The 22535-nt window shown below is 45.3% G+C and overlaps 1 protein-coding gene across 2 annotated transcripts in view; it reads left to right on the top strand.

Moving 5' to 3' along the window:
* The window catches only part of LOC311246257 (pituitary tumor-transforming gene 1 protein-interacting protein), a 35556-nt gene extending 18734 nt beyond the window's left edge, over nt 1-16822 (top strand). For both annotated transcript variants that reach the window (XM_084336388.1, XM_084336387.1), the window contains 2 exons: nt 9617-9663; nt 14951-16822. In XM_084336388.1, the coding sequence (XP_084192514.1) occupies nt 9617-9663; nt 14951-15000 (97 nt within the window). In that variant the 3' untranslated portion in view covers nt 15001-16822. The remainder of the gene's footprint in view (nt 1-9616; nt 9664-14950) is intronic.
* The last annotated feature ends 5713 nt before the right edge of the window (nt 16823-22535 follow it).

Below are 22535 nucleotides of genomic sequence, written 5' to 3'. Positions count from 1 at the left end.
GGACATTTGGAGACTAGATTTCCAGTCATGGAAAACCTGGAGAATTTACTAAAATGACCATTAATATCCTGGAAGAAAATCATCCTTATGATGTCCTGGAAATTTATTTTCGCCCCTCACTCAGATCCCCTATGTAAACCTAGGCGTGTATTTTGTTTGAAACTCGACTGTTAGGTAGGATTATCGCAGCGCTGCTCAATTTGGCGCCCATGCTTGTAAATAAAAAAAAGACAGCAAAGACATGGCAGTGCTGGTCACGTGTAACAACAAGAGGAGGCTGGATGACCTGCTACAGTTAGCAGTGATGGATGCAGCAGTCGCCTGTAATGAACCTGAGACACTTCATTGTTATCTAGGGTTGGGTACCGTTCACGTTTGAACCGGTACCAGTACTATTCCAGTGGAATTCGGTATCGGTACCCAGTAGGGGTGTAAAGGTACACGTATCCGTATTCCGTACCGAACTGAACAAGTTTCAGTGTGTACCGTACCGTACCGTACAGAGCGGCTGTGTAGTGTACCGAACAAATACAACGGTATGTTAACCATTAATGACCACCCACCGGGGGCTGTTTTTTTCACAATCTAATATAATTATTATTGAATTTTTTTCTACAAGTCGATTATTAATTTCAATATAGAATATTCGTTGACAGCCCTACAAGTACAATTAGTTACTGCACACTACATTACCCCTGAGTGGAACATGGAAAGCCAAACTTTCCCCCACTGTACCGAAAACCGTACCGAACCTTGACTTCAAAACCGAGGTACGTACCGTGGTTTTTGTGTACCATTACACCCCTAGTACCCAGCGGTACCTTTTTTCAGTACTTAACTCTCTCTGTAATAACACAACATTATACTACCGATGTAATTCAGTCGGTACCCTTAAAAGTACTGGTTTCCGTTCCCTACCCAACCCTATCAGGAACCCTGCATCATTAAAAAAACAAGGAATTAAGATTAAAAGGTTAAACTGGACTTTGAAGAAGTCTTTATTCATAGCACACATTGCAAACTAGTCATGCAGCGACACACGCATGCAGGATGGGCGACACACATTTTTCTTTGGGTCGCCGATGACACTTCCTCTCTGCGCTTGACCCATCCCACCGTCCGTCCTCCCCAAGCGCAGCCGGGAGCAGACATGGGCTGCGGCGGGGGGCCGCGCCCTGGGACCCATCCAAGTGCGATGTTTTTCTATTGGGTTTATCTATCTTTTGATAGGGGAAACCATTGCGAGCACGGGGGGAAAACATGCAAACTCCACACAGAAAGGCCCCCACCTGGGTACCTGGCAACCCGGTCCCCCAAGCGGGAATCGAACCTAGGACCTTCTTGCTGTGAGGCGACAGTGTTAACCACTACACTAATGTTAAATGTGTCGATACTAGGGCCTACAGGTAAGTTATGACCGTTTGTGAGAAGTGTCATGAAAAACTCCTAGAAAAGTCGCTAAAACATCACTACTACACACACTCAACCGCCACAGCGTACCGGAACCAGCCTGGCCCGACCAGGGCTCCCGGTAGGAAGCGGTTCTTAGCGACGCGACAAACGGGGCCCTTTGTTGACGTTTCAGCCGCAACAAGGTTTCTGAGCAGTTGCTCCGCTGCGCCTCTACAGCTCAGAAGCAGACGTCTCTCCCGCAGGAGGAGGAAGCGCGCGTCTCTCCAACTCGTCTCCCCAGACGCTCCAGAGTCCCCAGCCAAAGCAGAGCAGCTGCGCCGCGGTCATGCAGTCGTAAATAGAAGGAGGCTACATCCTGTAGAACACTTGTTACTGTCCAAAAGAAAAAACGCAGACCAGAGTCCCCCCCCCCCCCCCCCCCACTGAGTGAATTATACAGCAGTGTGTGTAGGCTATTGTAACTGGCCCGAAAACCCCTTCCCTCTGCCTCCAAGCACATAGACAGGGAATCCGCGGGGTATTAAAAAGTGTTAAATTCTCAATTTTAAGGCCTAATCACGCAACATCCACATGCACACACTGACTTTAAACACTTTTTAAACAATGCACTACCTCTTCTACCTCATTTAAATTGTGCAAGTGCAGCCACTAGTTCAGTGTTGCTATGCGTTTTTTGTTTTCTTTTGCTAGAATGGTCGTGAAATTGGTCAAGTGGTATTTAAAAGGTCTTAAATTGAACTGGTTGAAACCTGCAGATACCCTGATGAATGTTTCAGCCTCGTCCTTCTCTCCGCTGCCTGTTTTTCCCGGCCTCGCCCCCTCAGAGGGAGGTCTGCTGATGTGTTGTTAAACACGGCCACTCGTGCAGAAAGATAGTCAGTAACTGTGGCTTATCATCTCTCTCGCGCTGCGCTGAATTACTCACTCTGTGTGTGCGTGTGAGAGACTCACTGTGTGTGTGTCTCTGAGAGACTCACTGTGTGCGTGTGTTGGTGAGACTCACTATGTGTGTGGCTCACTGTGTGTGTGTGGTTTTTGTGTGTATCGGTGAGAGACTCATTGTGTGTGTGTGTGTGTGTGTGTGTGTGTGTGTGTGTGTGTTGATCTTAACCGACCTCTTCCAGTCTTCCCGTCACAAAACCCCACCCCGTAGTCTCACTCAGTGTCAGTGCGGTGACCTACATAGATGTAAGGTTGTGTCTTGAGCGGGACATCCAGAGAGCCAGAACAGGATCCAGGATCCCAGCACAGAAAACGCTCCGGCCTCTGGAGGCCCCCTGGCCGCCTGCCTCTCCAGAGGCCTCGCTTGGGGCCCTGCTGAAGCCTCCCGTCATCATCATCATCATCTGAGCCCCAGCTGGGTAGGAAACATCAACAGTTACCCCACACACCCCTGCTCCTCTCCAGCCACAGCCCCCCGCTCGCTCCTCTCAAAGCGAGCTAGCTCCACATCCCTACATCGGGGGGGGGGGGGGGGGGGGGGGGGGGGATAACGTCCCTGAGAAACGGCCCCCGGACTGCAGGTTTGTGTCCCCGGCTTGATTCAGGACGGTGCTGGAGATTCAGAGGTGTTTGTTTAATAAGAGACGGCACTCTGTTTTCTTCCCCGAGACTGGCGAGTAAACGACTAGATCCCGGCCCTGTCACTCTACGTTAAGCTAGCTTTATCGCCTGTAATGTCCTCATCCCCCCCCCGCCCCCCACCACACGTGTTGCATGCGTGCATGGCTATGTGCGAGGGGGGGTGAGCGCCTGCGTCAGTCAGCCCAGTGAGAGGCACTGGTGTGTGGGGAGGACAGATGGCAGGCGGCTCCCCGTGTCTCCAGCCGCCCTGATTGCTCACAGATCACTACCTGGCAATAAAGCGCCGAGGCTGATTTACACGGCCCTCTTTGTGCCGCGATGAAGTGGATTTACGTCCCTCGGGGGAGGTGCAACAAAAACAGCCTTGCGGGGCCCTTTGTGTGCAGCGTTTGTGCCGCGATGGAGGCCCCCGATTGCTGCAGCTCCCCACCGCTCGTATTTCACCAGCCGGGCCGGAACACACGGCCGCCGCCGCCTGTGTCGTTTACGAGCGACCATCAATGGCTGCGGGGAGGTAAACAATGGCACTAAAAAGCCAGCCCCCTGAATAACGGGCGATGCACGATGTCCCCCGAGCCCCACGCCGAGCTTCAAGGAAACTACCTGGGAAACGACTCGAGAGTGCGTCGTCAACTTTTACATCGCCGCACTTAGTGTCACAGGGGGGATGTATTCGCGGCGTTCCTGTCGCTCTGTCTTTGAGTTGTTTTTAGAATCGGCGAAGCGGCGAGGACGGATCACTTGTTGGTTAGTTGAGACGCAGCAGCCGTTAGCGGCGAGGGAACGGATGCGTTCCCTGGTGAGTGAGCTGCGGTGCAACGAGCACTGTGCGTGAAACCAAATACAGGGTGTCTGCGGGGTATTAGAAGAAGGTCTCAAAAAGTATTCAATTCTCAATGCAAGGCCTTAAAAGGTATTCAAAAGTTTTACATTTCATTTTGCACAGGTATTACATTTCATGTATGGAGGGGCAGCCCGGCTGTCGGGAGATGATATAATATAAAATATGTGAAATGTTTTTGTATTCAAGTTGTTTCTTGCGGGGCTACCGGGAGCTTGGAGCGTCTGGCGAGAGCTTGTGTGGAACGCATGGGAATTTAAAACGAAAAAGTGCAGCCGCCAGTTCAGTGTGTTTTGTTTTGTTTTTGCTAGTATGGTTGTGAAATTGGTATTAGATGTAGCTCTAAGTGGTCTAAAATGGTCTTAAAAAGTCTTCAATTTAACAAGTTGAACGGTTCCACTGCCACTTCCACCCAACTGGTGGGTCATGAAGTGTCTGAGCTTCCACGTTGACTAGGGATGTCCGATATTATCGGCCTACCGATATTGGCATAAAAATGTGATATCTGAAAATATCGCTATCTGTTTTCAAAAAAGAAAAAGAAAATATTTGTTTTACATTTAACCTTTATTTACCCAGGCAAGCAAGTAAGAACAAATTATTATTTTATTTATTGTCAAAATATGCATAATGTTGTGTTAATTACACGACAAGAGATATGTAATGTTAATTACCTGAAATTATTCAGTTTTTTGTGGGGGGGAACCCTGCATATATCGGTATCGGAAATTAAGAGTTGGACAATATCGGTATATCGGTATCGGTAAAAAAAGCCAATATCGAGCATCCCTAGTTTTTACTTAATAGTGAATGTGAGATCATACAACAAGTGAGCTAGCTGGCTGCTGTCATTGCTAACAGCTAACGCTAGTGGACGAGGCGAATGTATAGCATTCATCCTGAAAGTTACATCACTGATGCTTGATGGAATTGATTTAGTGAAACAACATGGCAAACATACAAAAGGTTGCTACCATGTAATATATCCAGGCTCTCTTTCTTCAACTTTATTTTCTGTTCTCCCAGCTGTTAACAGACCGTTATACTACCTGGCTAGCTAGCTACCTGTACCCAGAATGAATGAATGAATGAAAACTTTATTTAACAGATTGCAGAATGGGTACAATACAGTACGGCTCAATACATACAATTGTTAAGGGGATGCAGACCTGAGAAAGACGTTTGTCTTGTTTCCATCAGGGTCCCCCATTTTCAATTCATATAGACATTTATGACATACACAACATACATGACATTTATGGCATAGGGACATATAGGTATTTAGTACTGATACATTTGTGACATAAACGGTATTCAAATATACAGTACTGTTACCCCTAGATCCTGACAGAGTATATACATATGATGGGGAGGGGACTGTACATTAGGAGGGGGTGGGTGGGTGGGAGAGAAATATACATACGGCGGGGAGGGAATATATACATGCGGTGGGGAGGAGACTGTCTATTAGGAGGTGGTGGGGGTTTTGGGCATTTACGGTGGCCAGTTTCGAATTGCAGCCTCCCGTAGGTGCTCTTTAAGAGCGGTTTTGAATGTGGGCAGGGATTCACATTCCTTTACAGCTTTGGGTAGGGCGTTCCACATTGTTGTGGCATAATTGCGAATCCCTTGTTTGAGCCGAATCTGGGTTTAACATGATTTGTTGAGCTTCCTCTGGTGTAGTGGTTGTGGTATTCACTGACCTTTGGGAAGTATTTTGTCATGTACATGGGCACCCCGGTCGTATAGTGTATCTTGTAGGTATGCCAGCATGCCATTCAGCAGTGTAACAGTTAATAGGGTCCCCTCTCAATACACTACACCAGGGGTGGCCAACCAGTCAGAGACTAAGAGCCACACAAATTACTGTGGTACCACAAAGAACCACACCATAGCGTTTCTCAACTTTTTTTTCAGTCACGGCACCCTTCATGTGTTTATACTGTAGGTCTCACCCTCTGGCCTCTGAAGTTGCTAATGTATTTTTTATTTGGGCCTCACAGGGTTAAAAGTACCCTGTGAGACCCACGGTTGCAAAATTACAAAATCACTTTTAGCCATTTAAAAAAATAATGTTTATTTAAAAGAATTTAAGCACATGTAATTGGTCCTATTGTTCAGCCTCGCAATGCTATTTGATAGTAAATGTGTTTATGTCCCACCCTCTGGCCTCTGAAGTTGCTAATGTCTTTTTAATTTGGGCCTCACAGGGTTAACCTCTTAAGCCTGAGATATACAGTACAAGTGTATATTTTCAGCATTACGTTTGTTTACCAATTATTTTAACTGTTATTAGTGAAATATAAGATTATAGAAATCTCAGGGTATTGAGTCGGAAACCGGCGCATATTGACAGGAGGAAGTGGCACAGCCAAAAGTGAGTGTAGTGTAGGCTTTCGAATTTCGAAAAACTACCCTACCCAGCTCACACCAGCCCCTGTCAATCATCTGACTTCTGGATTAACTTTTTTATTTCTCTTATTTTTTGGGATTATCTCCCACAAACCTGAATGTTATTGCCATAAAACAGAACGCAGTTATTTTAGTTTTTTTTTTTTTATATATATATATATAATTGATATTCTCCTTTGGTTCATTACAATTTACTCAAGCCTAGTAACAGACACACTATTTCTGACACTGATCCATATATGTCCCTAGATTCAGATACCAAGAACATGCAAATGTACCATTTCATTTTTTTTTAAATGTTTATTCTACGTCCTTATGGAATGAGTGACGTAAATAAAAAAAGGTTAAAAAAAATAATAATAATAATTTTTTTTTTTTTTTTTTTATGTAAGAGCCGCACATTGACGGGCAAAGAGCTTGCGAGACGCAGGTTGGCCACCCTTGGCCACCCCTGCACTACACAGTGTGCCGGTAAAAACAAGAGGAAAAAATTATTTTTAGGGAAAATTATATTCCCATAAACTATTCGATTTTCTATAATTTAACGACTATTAGAAAATCAATACCCTATATACTAATAGGAAGTTTGTACCTTTTTGGAAGGAACAATCTACAGTAGACTGTTGCTACTTGCCAATCTGTGTGGGCGATATGTCTACACATTTTCACAAATTTCACTATTTTGCAAGTTACTGAATGGTACAAACCAACTGTTAACAATATAGTGTGCAATTTCCTTCAGGCGTATTTCTTTAACCTTTTTTTTTACTCCCAAGTGTACGCCGAAAAGAAATGTTCTTAAATGTTTGAGCTTGTTTTCTTTATCAAATTTTTTTATTTTCTATTTTCAATTAACCCTTTATCTGCCAGGGATTATTCTGATCATATACCCCTCTCTGCCACTGTTGAAAGTCTATGGAGATGTTCCCCTTCTTTGCAGGGCTATAACTTTTTAAATTGTATTGCTAAATTGACATTACTATGGCCCATTCAACGTCAAGTATCTATTGTTCAGGGTGTAGCAACGTTATACTTTTTCATTCACATATTCATACTAAAATACGGTCTAAAGTATAAGTATGTTTTTATCGTTTTCTGCAGCATTCTCCAGAACGTGATTTATAGCCCTAAATGCATTATATTGATGATCAAATACAGTTTGATAGCAATCTGCACGAGATAAAAAATGTCAAATGGACGTGCTTCAAGAAGTTACTACTTATCATCTGATGTTGACCGGATGGGGGGGGGGGGTCGTTTATAATTCCGTGGCCAACGTTAGATGATTCATCTAGTGTGGGTGATATGATCATTAGAGCAGTTTGTATCGAACACGTTAAAAAATAACGCTGAAACGTACCCTCGTAGCGTTGGGCGATGAGCGTGGAGCAGAAATATTCCTATTATGGGATGTAGAAATATGCGATCCATCTCCAGGTTGTATAATAGTATATACCTCCAAATCATGTTGTTTATCGAGTTATTGGTAACGGATTGCTATCCATTGTGTCTAGCTCGAGTCCTGGGACTATTAGCGAGTGATCGGACCGAATTGGAATGAGCACCAGCTTCCGTTTCCTGTTTCCGGTTTGGGTGATCCGCCGATCGGCCACCAGATGGCGCTCTTGAACCGTTGGAGAGTTGAGAGGGGATCAACAGTAGATCTCAAGTCTCCGGGAGAGAAATATGATTGCGATCACAGATTTTTGAAATATTGATATCAAAGACGTGGTACAGCGTCTTTGGCAGAATGAGCATGGCGGGGAATGACGTGGTAAGGCGTTTTTGGCGACCAAAGTGTTAAAGGGTTAAACAAAACGCAACATAATACAGTAACAACAATGATACACAACCCGAAATATCTTGGGTTTGGCCATTAATGAGTTAAGGACTCTTATCGTTGTTGTTTACACACACCTGCAACTGTCACCCAGCCTTTTAACTGTAATTTGTCTGTTCTTCTTCATGTATTACATACCTTGTAATTTAATTTGGTTGTTTGTTTGATGTGTGTTTAAATTATTTCCCTTACCTCTGTAATGTATGTATAGTCTGTCTCTTTTCTATTTATATATTTATTTTCTGTCCCTTTTCCCTGTTACCCTTCAAGTAACTGTCCTCTCGCCAGGCCATCATTGCAAATAAGAATTAATTTTTAATTGACCTGCCTGGTTAAATAAAGGTTAAAATAAATACAAATATATTAATTCATAACATAATTGGAACTGTATCTTAACACTTTAATCGCCGAAAACGCTGGAACTCGTCTTTCCCCGCCATGCTCATTCTGCCGAAGACGCCGTAACTCGTCTTTATCAATATTTCAAAAATCTGTGATCGAAATCATATTTCTCCTCCGGGGACCTGAGATATACTGCTGAGCTCCACTCAACTATCTAACGGTTCAAGAGCGCCATCTGGTGGCCGATCGGCAGATCGCCCAAACAGCAAACCGGAAACAGGAAACTGGTGCTCATCCAAATTCGGTCCGACCACTCGCTATAGCTCCCGGGACTCCATCTTGACACACTGGATAATCGATCGCTCACCCTAACTCAATAAACAACATGATTTGGACATATACTATTATACAACCTGGAAATGGATCCGGTATTTCTCCATCCCATAATAGAAAAAATTCTGTTCCACGCTCATCCCCCAACGGCGCGAGGAAGCCACGGTGAGTTTCAGTGTTATTTTCTAACGTGTTCCATATAAACTGCTCTGATGATCATACGACCCACACTAGGTGAATGATATAACGTTGCCCACGGAATTATAAACGACCCCCCGCCCATCCGGTCAACATCAGATGATACGTAGTAACTTCTAGAAGTACCTCCAGTTGACATTTTTTATCTGGCACCGATCGCTACCAAACTGTATTTGATCATCAATATAATGCATTTGGGGCTATAAATCAAGTTCTGAAGAAAGCTGCAGAAAACGATAAAAACATACTTATACTTTAGACCATATTTTAGTATGAATATGTGAATGAAAAAGTATAACGTTGCTACACCCTGAACAATAGATATAGGACATTGAATGGGCCATAATAATGTCAATTTAGCAATACAATTTAAAAAGTTATAGCCCTGCAAAGAAGGGGAACTTCTCCATAGACAAATAGAGATGGCGAGGGATGGTAAATTATGAATTTAACCATGGCGATTAAAGTGTTAAGATTGTCACCCCCTGCAATAGATAGCACCAGCCGATTCCTTTCACTATTAAATGTTGGGATATTCACCTGAAACAACATTGCTGCCACAGACTGCGACTGAAGACTTCATTGAAATTGTGTCTGAAAGCTTTTTGGCAAGATGTGAAACGTTTCATCTCTCCTTCGTCTCTCCTTTACAGCAAGGCGGAGAGGCTGGCGAAGCACAAGGACTATCGCCAGAAGTATGGTACGTCACTGAACTTCATCCTACCTCCTTTTTGTTTTATTATTATCATACAGACTCTGTTTTACCCCCCGAAGGACGGCCAAGCCGAGAGGCACGGCGCACGTCTCTTGGTGCGACAGCGAGGACCCGCTCCCAGCTCACCTGATATGAAAGTCTAATGTAAACGCACCCGAAACAAGATGTACACCCTCCCTCCGTCCCCCTCTTCTCCTACCTTCACGCAGGCCCCGGTGTAACGGCAGCCACGCTGTCCCCAGTTTCAGCATCAATTTACATTTCCCTCTGCGACGTTTCTCTATTGAATATAATTTCCATTACTGGTCACGGTAATGCATTATCTGGCGGGGAGCCTCGTCCTAAAGCGAGGCGATTCAGCCCACTTACGGCTTATGCTATCGCTGGTCTTAAGTGTGTTAAGCATGATTCATCATAGCCTTTGTCGAATATAGGCCAGATAATCGCAAGCAATGTAGTCTTTTCAGGTCAGGAGCTGATGTCTAGTAGGTGGTGTTGGTGTCTAGCTGGCTCCAGGAGCAGGTGTCTAGTAGGTGGTGTTGGTGTCTAGCTGGCTCCAGGAGCAGGTGTCTAGTAGGTGGTGTTGGTGTCTAGCTGGCTACAGGAGCAGGTGTCTAGTAGGTGGTGTTGGTGTCTAGCTGGCTACAGGAGCAGGTGTCTAGTAGGTGGTGTTGGTGTCTAGCTGGCTCCAGGAGCAGGTGTCTAGTAGGTGGTGTTGGTGTCTAGCTGGCTCCAGGAGCAGGTGTCTAGTAGGTGGTGTTGGTGTCTAGCTGGCTACGGGAGCAGGTGTCTAGTAGGGCTGGGCGATATGACGATATTATATAAATATCGGGTACAGTTCATTAACGATACACTTTTTAAACGTATCGTTGATATCGTGATGTTTTGCCCAAGAGGCTTGTGTCGCGTCAATCTGGTCCACATGTTGACACTTTTGAACAGCGCCGCCCCACACACACACTACTGCATCAAAAGTTACTACTTATGATAACAAAGGCATTCGTTTTGTGGCATTAACGTTATATAGCTACACTTTCAATAACATCAGCGTATTTACATAGCAACGACCGAGGTCGACCTAGATATAGCAAGCATTAGTCATTCATATCTCAGCCCGTGCTGACTCAGTTGTGCCCATTCTGCGGTCTGTTAATAACGTTTTCAATCAGACAGATGTATGGAAAGGCTTTTATTATAACATCCGTTGCAGTAAAATCATTATGCCTCCAGTCGTTTAGTCATTCTGTGGAGCTAAAAGCTAAACGTCGGCCGCGGCGAGCTACCGCTGCCATTGTTGTTGTCATTGAGCTCTCCAATGGCGGAAGTAAAAAAATGAATACGCGCTTGCCGATTGGTGCTAAGAACAGCAGGGCGGGTGCAAGCGATGTGACGTAATTGGCAGACGCGACTGTCAATCAAAATGATTCTGTTTGCCGACTGAATGAATGAACGTTATTAACAGATTGCAGCATGGGTACAATACAGTACAGCTCAATACAACAACAGTCAACAGTGGACTGGAGGATGCAGACCAGAGAAAGACTTTCGTCTTGTTTACATCAGGGTCCCCCATTTTCAATTCATCATATTTCATATCTAAATCATATAATATCTCATTGCTAAATATATGCAATATATAATCTAATAATCCAATAATCTAAATCTAATATATAATATAAAAATGCTAAATGCATGGGTATTTTATTTTGTCTTTAATGTTAGCTTGCAAACTCAAATACTGTCTTGGTAAGCCTCATAATGAATTGTTTGGGGGAAAAAAGAAAAACATTGTGATGCGTATCGTGTATCGCCGAAAGGTCAGAAAATATCGTGATATCATATTTAGGCCATATCGCCCAGCCCTAGTGTCTAGTAGGTTGTGTTGGTGTCTAGCTGGCTACAGGAGCAGGTGTCTAGTAGGTGGTGTTGGTGTCTAGCTGGCTACAGGAGCAGGTGTCTAGTAGGTGGTGTTGGTGTCTAGCTGGCTACAGGAGCAGGTGTCTAGTAGGTGGTGTTGGTGTCTAGCTGGCTCCAGGAGCAGGTGACTAGTAGATGGTGTTGGTGTCTAGCTGGCTACAGGAGCAGGTGTCTAGTAGGTGGTGTTGGTGTCTAGCTGGCTACAGGAGCAGGTGTCTAGTAGGTGGTGTTGGTGTCTAGCTGGCTACATGAGCAGGTGTCTAGTAGGTGGTGTTGGTTGGTGTCATCAGGCTTAAGTCCAAGGAAATAACAAGGCTAATGGCTATTGAGTCATCAAGTCCAACTCTTAGTAGGCTCTGTAGTACCATTAGGATCTCCTGTAGTACCATTAGGATCTCCTGTGGTACCATTAGGATCTCCTGTGGTACCATTAGTATGTCCTGTAGTACCATTAGGGTCTCCAAATAATAAATAGTTTCATGGCTAATTGAGTGTATCGGACCAGTGTGTGTGTGAGAGGGTAGAGAGCATTATCCTGGAGGTGAATGGGAACGCTGCATGCTCTCCAGCCCTCTGCCGGACCGAGTGTCCCTGGGGAGCGACACTGTGACCTCCACAGGGCCCCCGGGTGGCCGTCTGACAGGAGAGGGGGCTGGGAGGGAGGGAGGGAGGGAGGGAGGGAAGGAAGGAAGAATCTGCTCCTGCTGAGGTGTACAGAGGGGCTGCATAACTTTACATGGCTATAGTAGGCGACTGCGGGGAGAGACTCATGAAAAACATTCGTTATTTTGCTTGAGGGGATGAAAGAAAGAGACATAAAATACTTGTTTTGATGTGGAGTGCATTTCAATAACACCCCTCTGGATTTTGTGCAGGAGGAGTCATTTCCCATACATTGCTTTCACACACGTGTGTGTGTGGGGGGGGTGGGTGTGGGCAGCAGTAGCATGACGTCCCCCCCGTAGTATTGGAAGAGTAAGATGTCAAGTTATGTGGTTTTTACAGTATGGACAACATGACAGAGTGATGGATGATGGCCTCCCGCTCTCAGCGGTCTATTCATCCTCAGGGACCGGCCTGCGATAGACGGGCTATTCAGGCTGGGCCCGCATTCTGCCTCTCTCCCTCTCTCTCTCTCTCTCTCCCTCCACCCACCTCCCCCATCTGGGCTATTGCACCAGAGATCACACGAAAACCCTGTGACCTACAGTACGCTGCATTCCCGCCCGTACCGCCTTTTGTGCTCCTGACGTCAAAGCGATGCGTTTTGACTTTTAGTGTGATTGGATGTCCACAGTTTCGTCGAGATTAATATTCACTATTAGGAACGTCTGACCACTAAGTGTGTCTGACTCTTGACTACCGAAACATGCACGGACCACAGTGTATGACGTATAGTTAGTTTACCTTGTGTTTACTGCACCTTGTGTATACTGTTTACTTTTGCTCTTACTCGTAGTATATTAAAATTCTTTATTGCCTATATTTATTGTAACTAGGGATGCACGATAATTATTGGGCCGATATCACCAATTATGACGTCATCCCGATAAACCCGATAACGTTATTGATAGCTCCGATAATATAATATATTTTTTGGTAAAAAAAAATGCGGTGTGGGTGAATTGGGATGAAGGGCGTTTGTTTTTACTGTAGGCTCCTCCCGTTTTGCCAGTACTGTGGTACGACTGATAGCGTGTGGTTTAGGAAGAGGGCATTTTACACAAATCCAGCGCTCCCTTTCTTGGCTGTGACGTAGCCATGTAAGTTTCGAAGCAGCGCGGATGTAAACAAAGTTGGCATCAGTAGTCTGGGAATAGTTTCAGAGGAAAAAAGTTTGCTTGCTATTTGTAACAAATGCAATGCAGAGGTTCCACGAGGAGGGAAAAGGGCAACAACTTATAATACATCCAACCTAACAAGTCACCTGCAACATCACCACCGCTACGATGGTGTGTTATTGTGTTAAAAGCCTACGACGACGCGCGAGCAGCTAAAGCTGCTGCAAATCTAGCCCCTTTCATGACTGTGATGCAACCCTTGGTTTAATACGCAGTCACTTATTGCTCCGTAGTAGTCAGGTTAATTTGCACTGCTTAAAAGCTAGCGGCTTGAGCCCTTGGGTCATTTCTGTCAAACTTCTTTAATTTAGCAAACGCCTCGTCAATAGGTGGATTGTGAATTTTCTGATTCAAATTATATTTATTTGAAAAAATAAATATGGTTGATTGATTGATTGATTGATTGATTGAAAAGTGTATTAACAGATTGCAGAATGGGTACAGTACAGTACAGCTCAATACATACAATTGTTAAGGGGATGCAGACCAGAGAAAGACTTTCGTCTTGTTTACATCAGGGTCCCCAATTTTCAATTCATCATGACATATATGACATACATGACATACAGATAGACAGTACTGCTACATCTATACATTTATGACATACTAGATTTGCAAATACAGTACTGTTTGTGATACGAAAAGAGTCCAGAAAAGAGAGTATATACATTTGATGTAGAAACTGTACATTGGAGGAGGTTGGGTAGGTGGGGGGGGGTGGGGGCGACTGTACATTGGAGGTGGTTGGGTGGGTGGGGGGGGGAGAGGTTGGGTAGGAGGGGTGGGTGGGGGACACTGTACAACTGTACAAGCAAAACTTGGCTTTGTTTTGTTCATAGTAGTAACGCTCATGTCATGATAAATCTGGTTAGGTCAAAACTACAGGAATATACATTTAAAAAAAAATTGTATAATACAATAAATATCGGGTATCGGTATCGGCCTTGAGGAGCATAAAGTTATCGGTATCGGGGTCAAAAAATCAATATTGTGCACCCCTAATTGTAACGTATAATATAACCGATAGGGCATACAGACCCTCATTTGCACCTTTGTTTACACTGTTTATCTTTCTCATAATTTTATTTTCAGAGTTAATTACATTGTTTACACTGTTTATTCTTCTCATATCTTTATATTCAGAGTTAATTACATTGTTCACACTGTTTATTCTTCTCATATTTTTATATTCAGATTTACGTTTACGTCTTTCCACCATTACCATGCCCATACCTGTAGCTACCCTCCCCCATATGCTGCTATGATGCCTGAATTTCCCCAAGGGGGATCAATAAAGGAATATCTCATCTTATCTCATCTTATTACACGTCGGTTTTTAACTGGGGCTTCTTTCATCTCTCTCTCTCTGTCTCCTCTCTACACATTCTCTGATTCGCCCCCCCCCCCTGTTCCCCCCTCTCTCTCTCTCTCTCTCTCTCTCTCTCTATCTCTCTCTCTCTCTATCTCATGCTCTCTCTCTCTTTCTCTCTCTCTCTCTCTCTCTCTCTCTATAGGGCTGGTCACAGACTCTGACCACCCGTACAGCAAGTTTGAGAACGAGTAGAGCATAAGCGAGGAGGAGGAGGAGGAGGAGGAGGTCCCCGGGCGCCGCGCTCCATTGCTGGGCTGTACGTTTCCTGCCGTGACCTCTCACCTCTCACCGGACCACCGCCACCACCACCACATCTGGTAATCACCAGGACGTGGAATCAAGAGAATGCGGCGTATTTTTGTTCCGGAACTATCAAATTCACAAGATTTTTGTTTTGATTCTCTTTAACCCTTTCACTACCGTACTACAAAGGGTTAACCCTTTCACTACCACACTGCGGAAAGGTAACCCTTTCACTACCACACTGCAGACTGTTAACCGATTTAAAGGTGCTGTACGTGGTATTTTTTAGGGGGTGAAAGTGAGCGGGTCTATGGGTTAAAATGATAACTTGACATTTTTCTGCGGTAAACACTAAATACATTTTCTGGTATCCTGTTTCCCACTTTTATTCAATCAGGAGAGAGACACGCCCACGTTACTGACCAAATACTCTATAAATCAGTGATGGCTGTCAGAATGTAGAGCTATTCAACACTTATTTGAATGAAGAAAAACCACTTACAGCATCTTTAACACTTTGACTGCCGGGACCCGTCTTTAGACGTCTTTGCTGGCCATGCTAAAGTTGCCGGAGGACGCGTTACGTCGTCCTTATATCAATATTTCAAAAATCTGCGATCGGATTCATATGTCCCCTCCGCTGGCCTGAGATCCACCAGCAGGACCCACTGAGCTCTCTGGCGGTTCAGGAGCGCCATCTGGTGGCCGATCGGCGCAATCGCCAAACAGGATGTTGAATAGAGGTTGTCCTAGACCTAGACGACCGTAGTACTTCCGGGCGCTCGCTATAGGTCATGGGACTCTGGCTCGTCACGCTACACGGTGATCGATTGGCAATAACTCGATAAACAACATGATTTGGACGTATATACCATTATACAAGCTGGAGATGGACCGGGTAAAAATATATCCCATAATGATAAGATTTCTACTCGACGATGATCGCCCAACGGCGCGCGGAGACTGGGGTGAGTTTCAGCGTGTAACGTTACCGTCTTCGATACTAACTGCTATTATCAACATTTGACCCACATTAGATGATTGGTATAACGCTGCCCACGGAATTATAAACGCCCCCTCGCCCATCCGGTCAACATCAGATGACGTGTAGTAACTTCTAGAAGTACGTCTAGTTGGAATTTTTTATATCGCGCTGATTGCCATCAAACTGTATTTCATCATCAATATAATGCATTTGGGGCTATATATCACGTTCTGGAGAAAGCTGCAGAAAGAGATGAAAACATACTTATACATTAGACCATACTTTACTATGAATATGTGAATGAAAAAGTTTAACGTTGCTACACAATGAACAATACATATAGGACTTTGAATGGGCCCTAATAATGGCAATGTAGCAATAGAATTTAAAAAGTTATAGCCCTGCAAAGAAGGGGACTTTCTCCATAGACAAATAGCGCTGGCAATCTATGGTATATCATGAATTTAACCTTAGGCAGCCAAAGTGTTAAGACATCTTTGAAGAGGATGTTTCCTCATGATTTGACTTTGAGGGAGCCTGGGTGTGGTTTCTTAGTTTGTTTATGTTTTTTGTCTGAGGTTTGACACTGATCCATGCTTTTTAGCCTTATCTGCACATTTCTTCGTGTGTTGTGAAATCTTGATTTGAAGATTTTTTTATGACTAGCCTTCCATAACTATATTTGCACAATGTACATATTGTAGGCTTTTTCTTAAGCCAAGATCACCATCGTTACCCGTGTGTGTGTGTGTCCTGACACTTTTTCCTAATAAATATGTTCCATCTTTTAAGACCGGCGCTCCATTCGTATATTTTTTAATGCACGATTGTGTACAAATTGACACTCGTTTGTTGCATATTAAACATGTACTCCTGCCCCGTCATGTAGAAGAGGGGCGTCTGAAGAGCGCCGTGGATGAAAGTGTTCTTGGAACCTGCTCGATCCTTGAATGATCAGCGAGGGGAGGAATCATTAAGTGGAAATTGCAACCAGAGAGGCATTAGTTGGTGCAGCGCCATCTCCATGTCCCCTGATGACACCTGGGGCCCGAGGAGGCTGGACTCGATTCATCACTGTGTCCTCTCTCTGTGCTACTGGTCCTCTCTGTGTCCTACTGGTCCTCTCTCTCTGTCCTACTGGTCCTCTCTCTCTGTGTCCTACTGGTCCTCTCTCTCTGTCCTACTGGTCCTCTCTCTCTGTGCTACTGGTCCTCTCTGTGTCCTACTGGTCCTCTCTCTCTGTCCTACTGGTCCTCTCTCTCTGTGTCCTACTGGTCCTCTCTCTGTCCTACTGGTCCTCTCTCTCTGTCCTACTGGTCCTCTCTCTGTCCTACTGGTCCTCTCTCTGTCCTACTGGTCCTCTCTCTCTGTGCTACTGGTCCTCTCTCTCTGTCCTACTGGTCCTCTCTGTCCTACTGGTCCTCTGTCCTACTGGTCCTCTCTCTGTCCTACTGGTCCTCTCTGTCCTACTGGTCCCCTCTCTGTCCTACTGGTCCTCTCTCTGTCCTACTGGTCCTCTCTCTCTGTCCTACTGGTCCTCTCTCTGTCCTACTGGTCCTCTCTCTGTCCTACTGGTCCTCTCTCTCTGTCCTACTGGTCCTCTCTCTGTCCTACTGGTCCTCTCTCTGTCCTACTGGTCCTCTCTCTCTGTCCTACTGGTCCTCTCTCTCTGTCCTACTGGTCCTCTCTCTCTGTCCTACTGGTCCTCTCTCTCTGTCCTACTGGTCTCTGTCCTACTGGTCCTCTCTCTGTCCTACTGGTCCTCTCTCTCTGTGTCCTACTGGTCCTCTCTCTGTGTCCTACTGGTCCTCTCTCTCTGTGTCCTACTGGTCCTCTGTGTCCTACTGGTCCACTGGTCCTCTGTGTCCTACTGGTCCTCTGTGTCCTACTGGTCCTCTGTGTCCTACTGGTCCTCTCTCTGTCCTACTGGTCCTCTCTCTGTCCTACTGGTCCTCTCTCTGTCCTACTGGTCCTCTCTCTGTCCTACTGGTCCTCTCTCTGTCCTACTGGTCCTCTCTCTGTCCTACTGGTCCTCTCTCTCTGTCCTACTGGTCCTCTCTCTGTCCTACTGGTCCTCTCTCTGTCCTACTGGTCCTCTCTCTCTGTGTCCTACTGGTCCTCTCTCTCTGTCCTACTGGTCCTCTCTCTCTGTCCTACTGGTCCTCTCTCTCTGTCCTACTGGTCCTCTCTCTGTCCTACTGGTCCTCTCTGTGTCCTACTGGTCCTCTCTCTGTCCTACTGGTCCTCTCTCTCTGTCCTACTGGTCCTCTCTGTTTCCTACTGGTCCTCTCTGTGTCCTACTGGTCCTCTCTCTCTGTCCTACTGGTCCTCTCTGTGTCCTACTGGTCCTCTCTCTGTCCTACTGGTCCTCTCTGTCCTACTGGTCCTCTCTCTGTCCTACTGGTCCTCTCTCTGTCCCACTGGTCCTCTCTCTGTCCTACTGGTCCTCTCTCTCTCTGTCCTACTGGTCCTCTCTCTCTGTCCTACTGGTCCTCTCTCTGTCCTACTGGTCCTCTCTCTCTCTGTCCTACTGGTCCTCTGTGTCCTACTGGTCCTCTCTCTGTCCTACTGGTCCTCTCTCTGTCCTACTGGTCCTCTCTCTCTCTGTCCTACTGGTCCTCTCTCTGTCCTACTGGTCCTCTCTCTCTGTCCTACTGGTCCTCTCTCTGTCCTACTGGTCCTCTCTCTCTGTCCTACTGGTCCTCTCTCTCTGTGTCCTACTGGTCCTCTCTCTGTCCTACTGGTCCTCTCTCTCTGTGTCTTACTGGTCCTCTCTCTGTCCTACTGGTCCTCTGTGTCCTACTGGTCCTCTCTCTGTGTGTCTTACTGGTCCTCTCTCTGTCCTACTGGTCCTCTCTGTCCTACTGGTCCTCTCTGTCCTACTGGTCCTCTCTCTCTGTGTCTTACTGGTCCTCTCTGTGTCCTACTGGTCCTCTGTGTCCTACTGGTCCTCTCTCTGTCCTACTGGTCCTCTCTCTCTGTCCTACTGGTCCTCTCTCTGTCCTACTGGTCCTCTCTCTCTGTCCTACTGGTCCTCTCTGTCCTACTGGTCCTCTCTCTGTCCTACTGGTCCTCTCTCTGTCCTACTGGTCCTCTCTCTGTCCTACTGGTCCTCTTTCTCTGTCCTACTGGTCCTCTCTCTCTGTCCTACTGGTCCTCTCTCTCTGTCCTACTGGTCCTCTCTCTCTGTCCTACTGGTCCTCTCTCTGTCCTACTGGTCCTCTCTCTGTCCTACTGGTCCTCTCTGTGTCCTACTGGTCCTCTCTGTCCTACTGGTCCTCTCTGTGTCCTACTGGTCCTCTCTCTGTCCTACTGGTCCTCTCTCTGTCCTACTGGTCCTCTCTCTCTGTCCTACTGGTCCTCTCTCTCTGTCCTACTGGTCCTCTCTCTGTCCTACTGGTCCTCTCTCTGTCCTACTGGTCCTCTCTCTCTGTCCTACTGGTCCTCTCTCTGTCCTACTGGTCCTCTCTCTGTCCCACTGGTCCTCTCTCTGTCCTACTGGTCCTCTCTCTCTGTGTCCTACTGGTCCTCTCTCTCTGTCCTACTGGTCCTCTCTCTGTCCTACTGGTCCTCTCTCTGTCCTACTGGTCCTCTCTCTCTGTCCTACTGGTCCTCTCTCTGTCCTACTGGTCCTCTCTCTGTCCTACTGGTCCTCTCTCTCTGTCCTACTGGTCCTCTCTCTGTCCTACTGGTCCTCTCTCTCTGTCCTACTGGTCCTCTCTCTGTCCTACTGGTCCTCTCTCTGTCCTACTGGTCCTCTCTCTGTCCTACTGGTCCTCTCTCTGTCCTACTGGTCCTTTCTCTGTCCTACTGGTCCTCTGTCCTCTCTCTGTCCTACTGGTCCTCTCTCTCTGTCCTACTGGTCCTCTCTGTCCTACTGGTCCTCTCTGTGTCCTACTGGTCCTATCTCTGTCCTACTGGTCCTCTCTCTGTCCTACTGGTCCTCTCTCTCTGTCCTACTGGTCCTCTCTCTGTCCTACTGGTCCTCTATCTGTCCTACTGGTCCTCTGTCCTACTGGTCCTCTCTGTCCTACTGGTCCTCTCTGTCCTACTGGTCCTCTCTCTCTGTCCTACTGGTCCTCTCTCTGTCCTACTGGTCCTCTATCTGTCCTACTGGTCCTCTCTCTCTGTCCTACTGGTCCTCTCTCTCTGTCCTACTGGTCCTCTCTCTCTGTCCTACTGGTCCTCTCTCTGTCCTACTGGTCCTCTCTCTGTCCTACTGGTCCTCTCTCTCTGTCCTACTGGTCTCTGTCCTACTGGTCCTCTCTCTGTCCTACTGGTTCTCTCTCTGTCCTACTGGTCCCTTCGAAGGGGACTGTTTATTTTTACTCTTAGTATATATTCCGATTCAAATATTCTTTATTTCATATATTTATTGTAACATATAATATAACCGGTAGGGAATTCAGACCCTCATCTGCACCTTTGTGTACAGTTTATTTTTCTCATATTTTATATTCAGAGTTAATTACATTGTTTACACTGTTTATTTTCTTCTCATATTTCTATATTCAGATCACGTTTTATTGCCTATATTTATGTTTTTCTACTATTACCCTGCCCATACCTGTACCCCCCCCCCCCCCCCCCCCCCATACTGCTATGACGCCCAAATTTCCCCCAAGGGGATCAATAAAGGAATATCTTATCTTGATCCTAATGACATCTGTGCCCAGAGGAGGCATCATAGGAGACTGGACACAGTTCATCAATGTGTCCCCTCGGTCCTACTGTTCCCCCCCTGAGGACTCACCTGTCTTCTTAACGACCAGGACACGGTTAGCCCATGTCCAGATATGTTCGGCTGTTCAGAGCCTTAACCGCTTTTTATATATCTGTATATACTATATATCTGTACATATCTTATAGTTACGCACGCTGCTGGCCAGTATGACTTATTACCATATTGTCTTTATACCTGTATTACTGTACATATTAATACTACAACTCTGTACGTACATCTGATTAGCACTATTACTCGGTAGTACTAATTTGTATATTTTATACCCAGTTTAATCACCTGTACATTGTATATTTCTATTGCACTTTACTGTTACATTTGCACTCTGGTTGGATGCCAAACGTCTTTTCGGTGTACTCTACTTCTGCTGCATAATGACGATACATTTTAATCTAATCTAAAAAAAAAAATCTAAAAAAAAAAAAATTAAGAAGGCCTTTTTGGTATTGCAGTGAAGTGCAACCGATACGTTCCTCTGGTAAAATATGTCAAAGGTTTATGAAGGACCGTTATGAAGAGGGCTTAGCTGCGGGGGATAACCGAATTCTAACGCCTGTTTAAACTTCCCCCGTTGAAGCCTCTCAGTAGAACGGCATCAAAGCTACAAGCTCAGCATGTCCGGCATGCAAATGCACAAATATGCCCTCGGACAGCTTATCTGGAGGTATTTGCAATGCAGATCACACAGAGACAAGCTCAGCCTTTTTAGAGGAGGCCAAGATGTCTCGGAAGAAAGGAACTGATACTTGTTGACCGCAGGATGGAAGAACTATCCGATAGTACAGTCAGCAAGCTTAGTATGGCTTCTCCTTGTTAGGTACACAGTATCATTCGTTATATGACCCTATGCGTGTATCGTAATAGGCTAAAGACGTGTGCCCGGTGGTGGAAAGTAACTACGTTTTTTTTTTTTTTTTTTTACTTACGTACATGTATGAGGTATTTCTACTTTACTTGAGTATTTCTATTTTTAGGGTTTTTGTACTTTTACTCCACTACATTGCAAAGGAAATATTGTACTTTTCACTCCACTACTTTTATCTGAACCCATCAGTTACTAGTTACTTTGAAGAAAAATATTTTGCATAATAGAAAATATGGCAAGAATGTATGAATATTATGTACTTTCACATTTGAAGCCTGTCAACTTCAAGAAGATGTAATCAAAGTTGCATAACTGGACCACATACCACTTTAACATAACCTTTAATCAGAGCAACAGAACTGGACCACACCACTTTAACATAACCTTTAATCAGAGCAGCAGAACTGAACCACATACCATTTTAACATAACCCTTTAATCAGAGCAGCAGAACTGGACCACACCACTTTAACATAACCTTTAATCAGAGCAGCATAACTGAACCACATACCATTTTAACATAACCCTTTAATCAGAGCAGCAGAACTGGACCACATACCACTTTAACATAACCCTTTAATCAGAGCAGCAGAACTGGACCACATACCATTTTAACATAACCCTTTAATCAGAGCAGCAGAACTGGACCACACCACTTTAACATAACCTTTAATCAGAGCAGCATAACTGAACCACATACCATTTTAACATAACCCTTTAATCAGAGCAGCAGAACTGGACCACATACCACTTTAACACAACCTTTAATCAGAGCAGCAGAACTGGACCACATACCACTTTAACATAACCTTTAATCAGAGCAGCATAACTGGACCACACCACTTTAACATAACCTTTAATCAGAGCAGCAGAACTGGACCACATACCACTTTA

This window comes from Notolepis coatsorum (assembly GCF_963971535.1).
Source record: "Notolepis coatsorum genome assembly, chromosome: 19".
Lineage (NCBI taxonomy): Eukaryota > Metazoa > Chordata > Actinopteri > Aulopiformes > Paralepididae > Notolepis > Notolepis coatsorum.
Note: the sequence above shows the minus strand (reverse complement) of the source record. Positions and strands in the feature narration are given on the sequence as shown.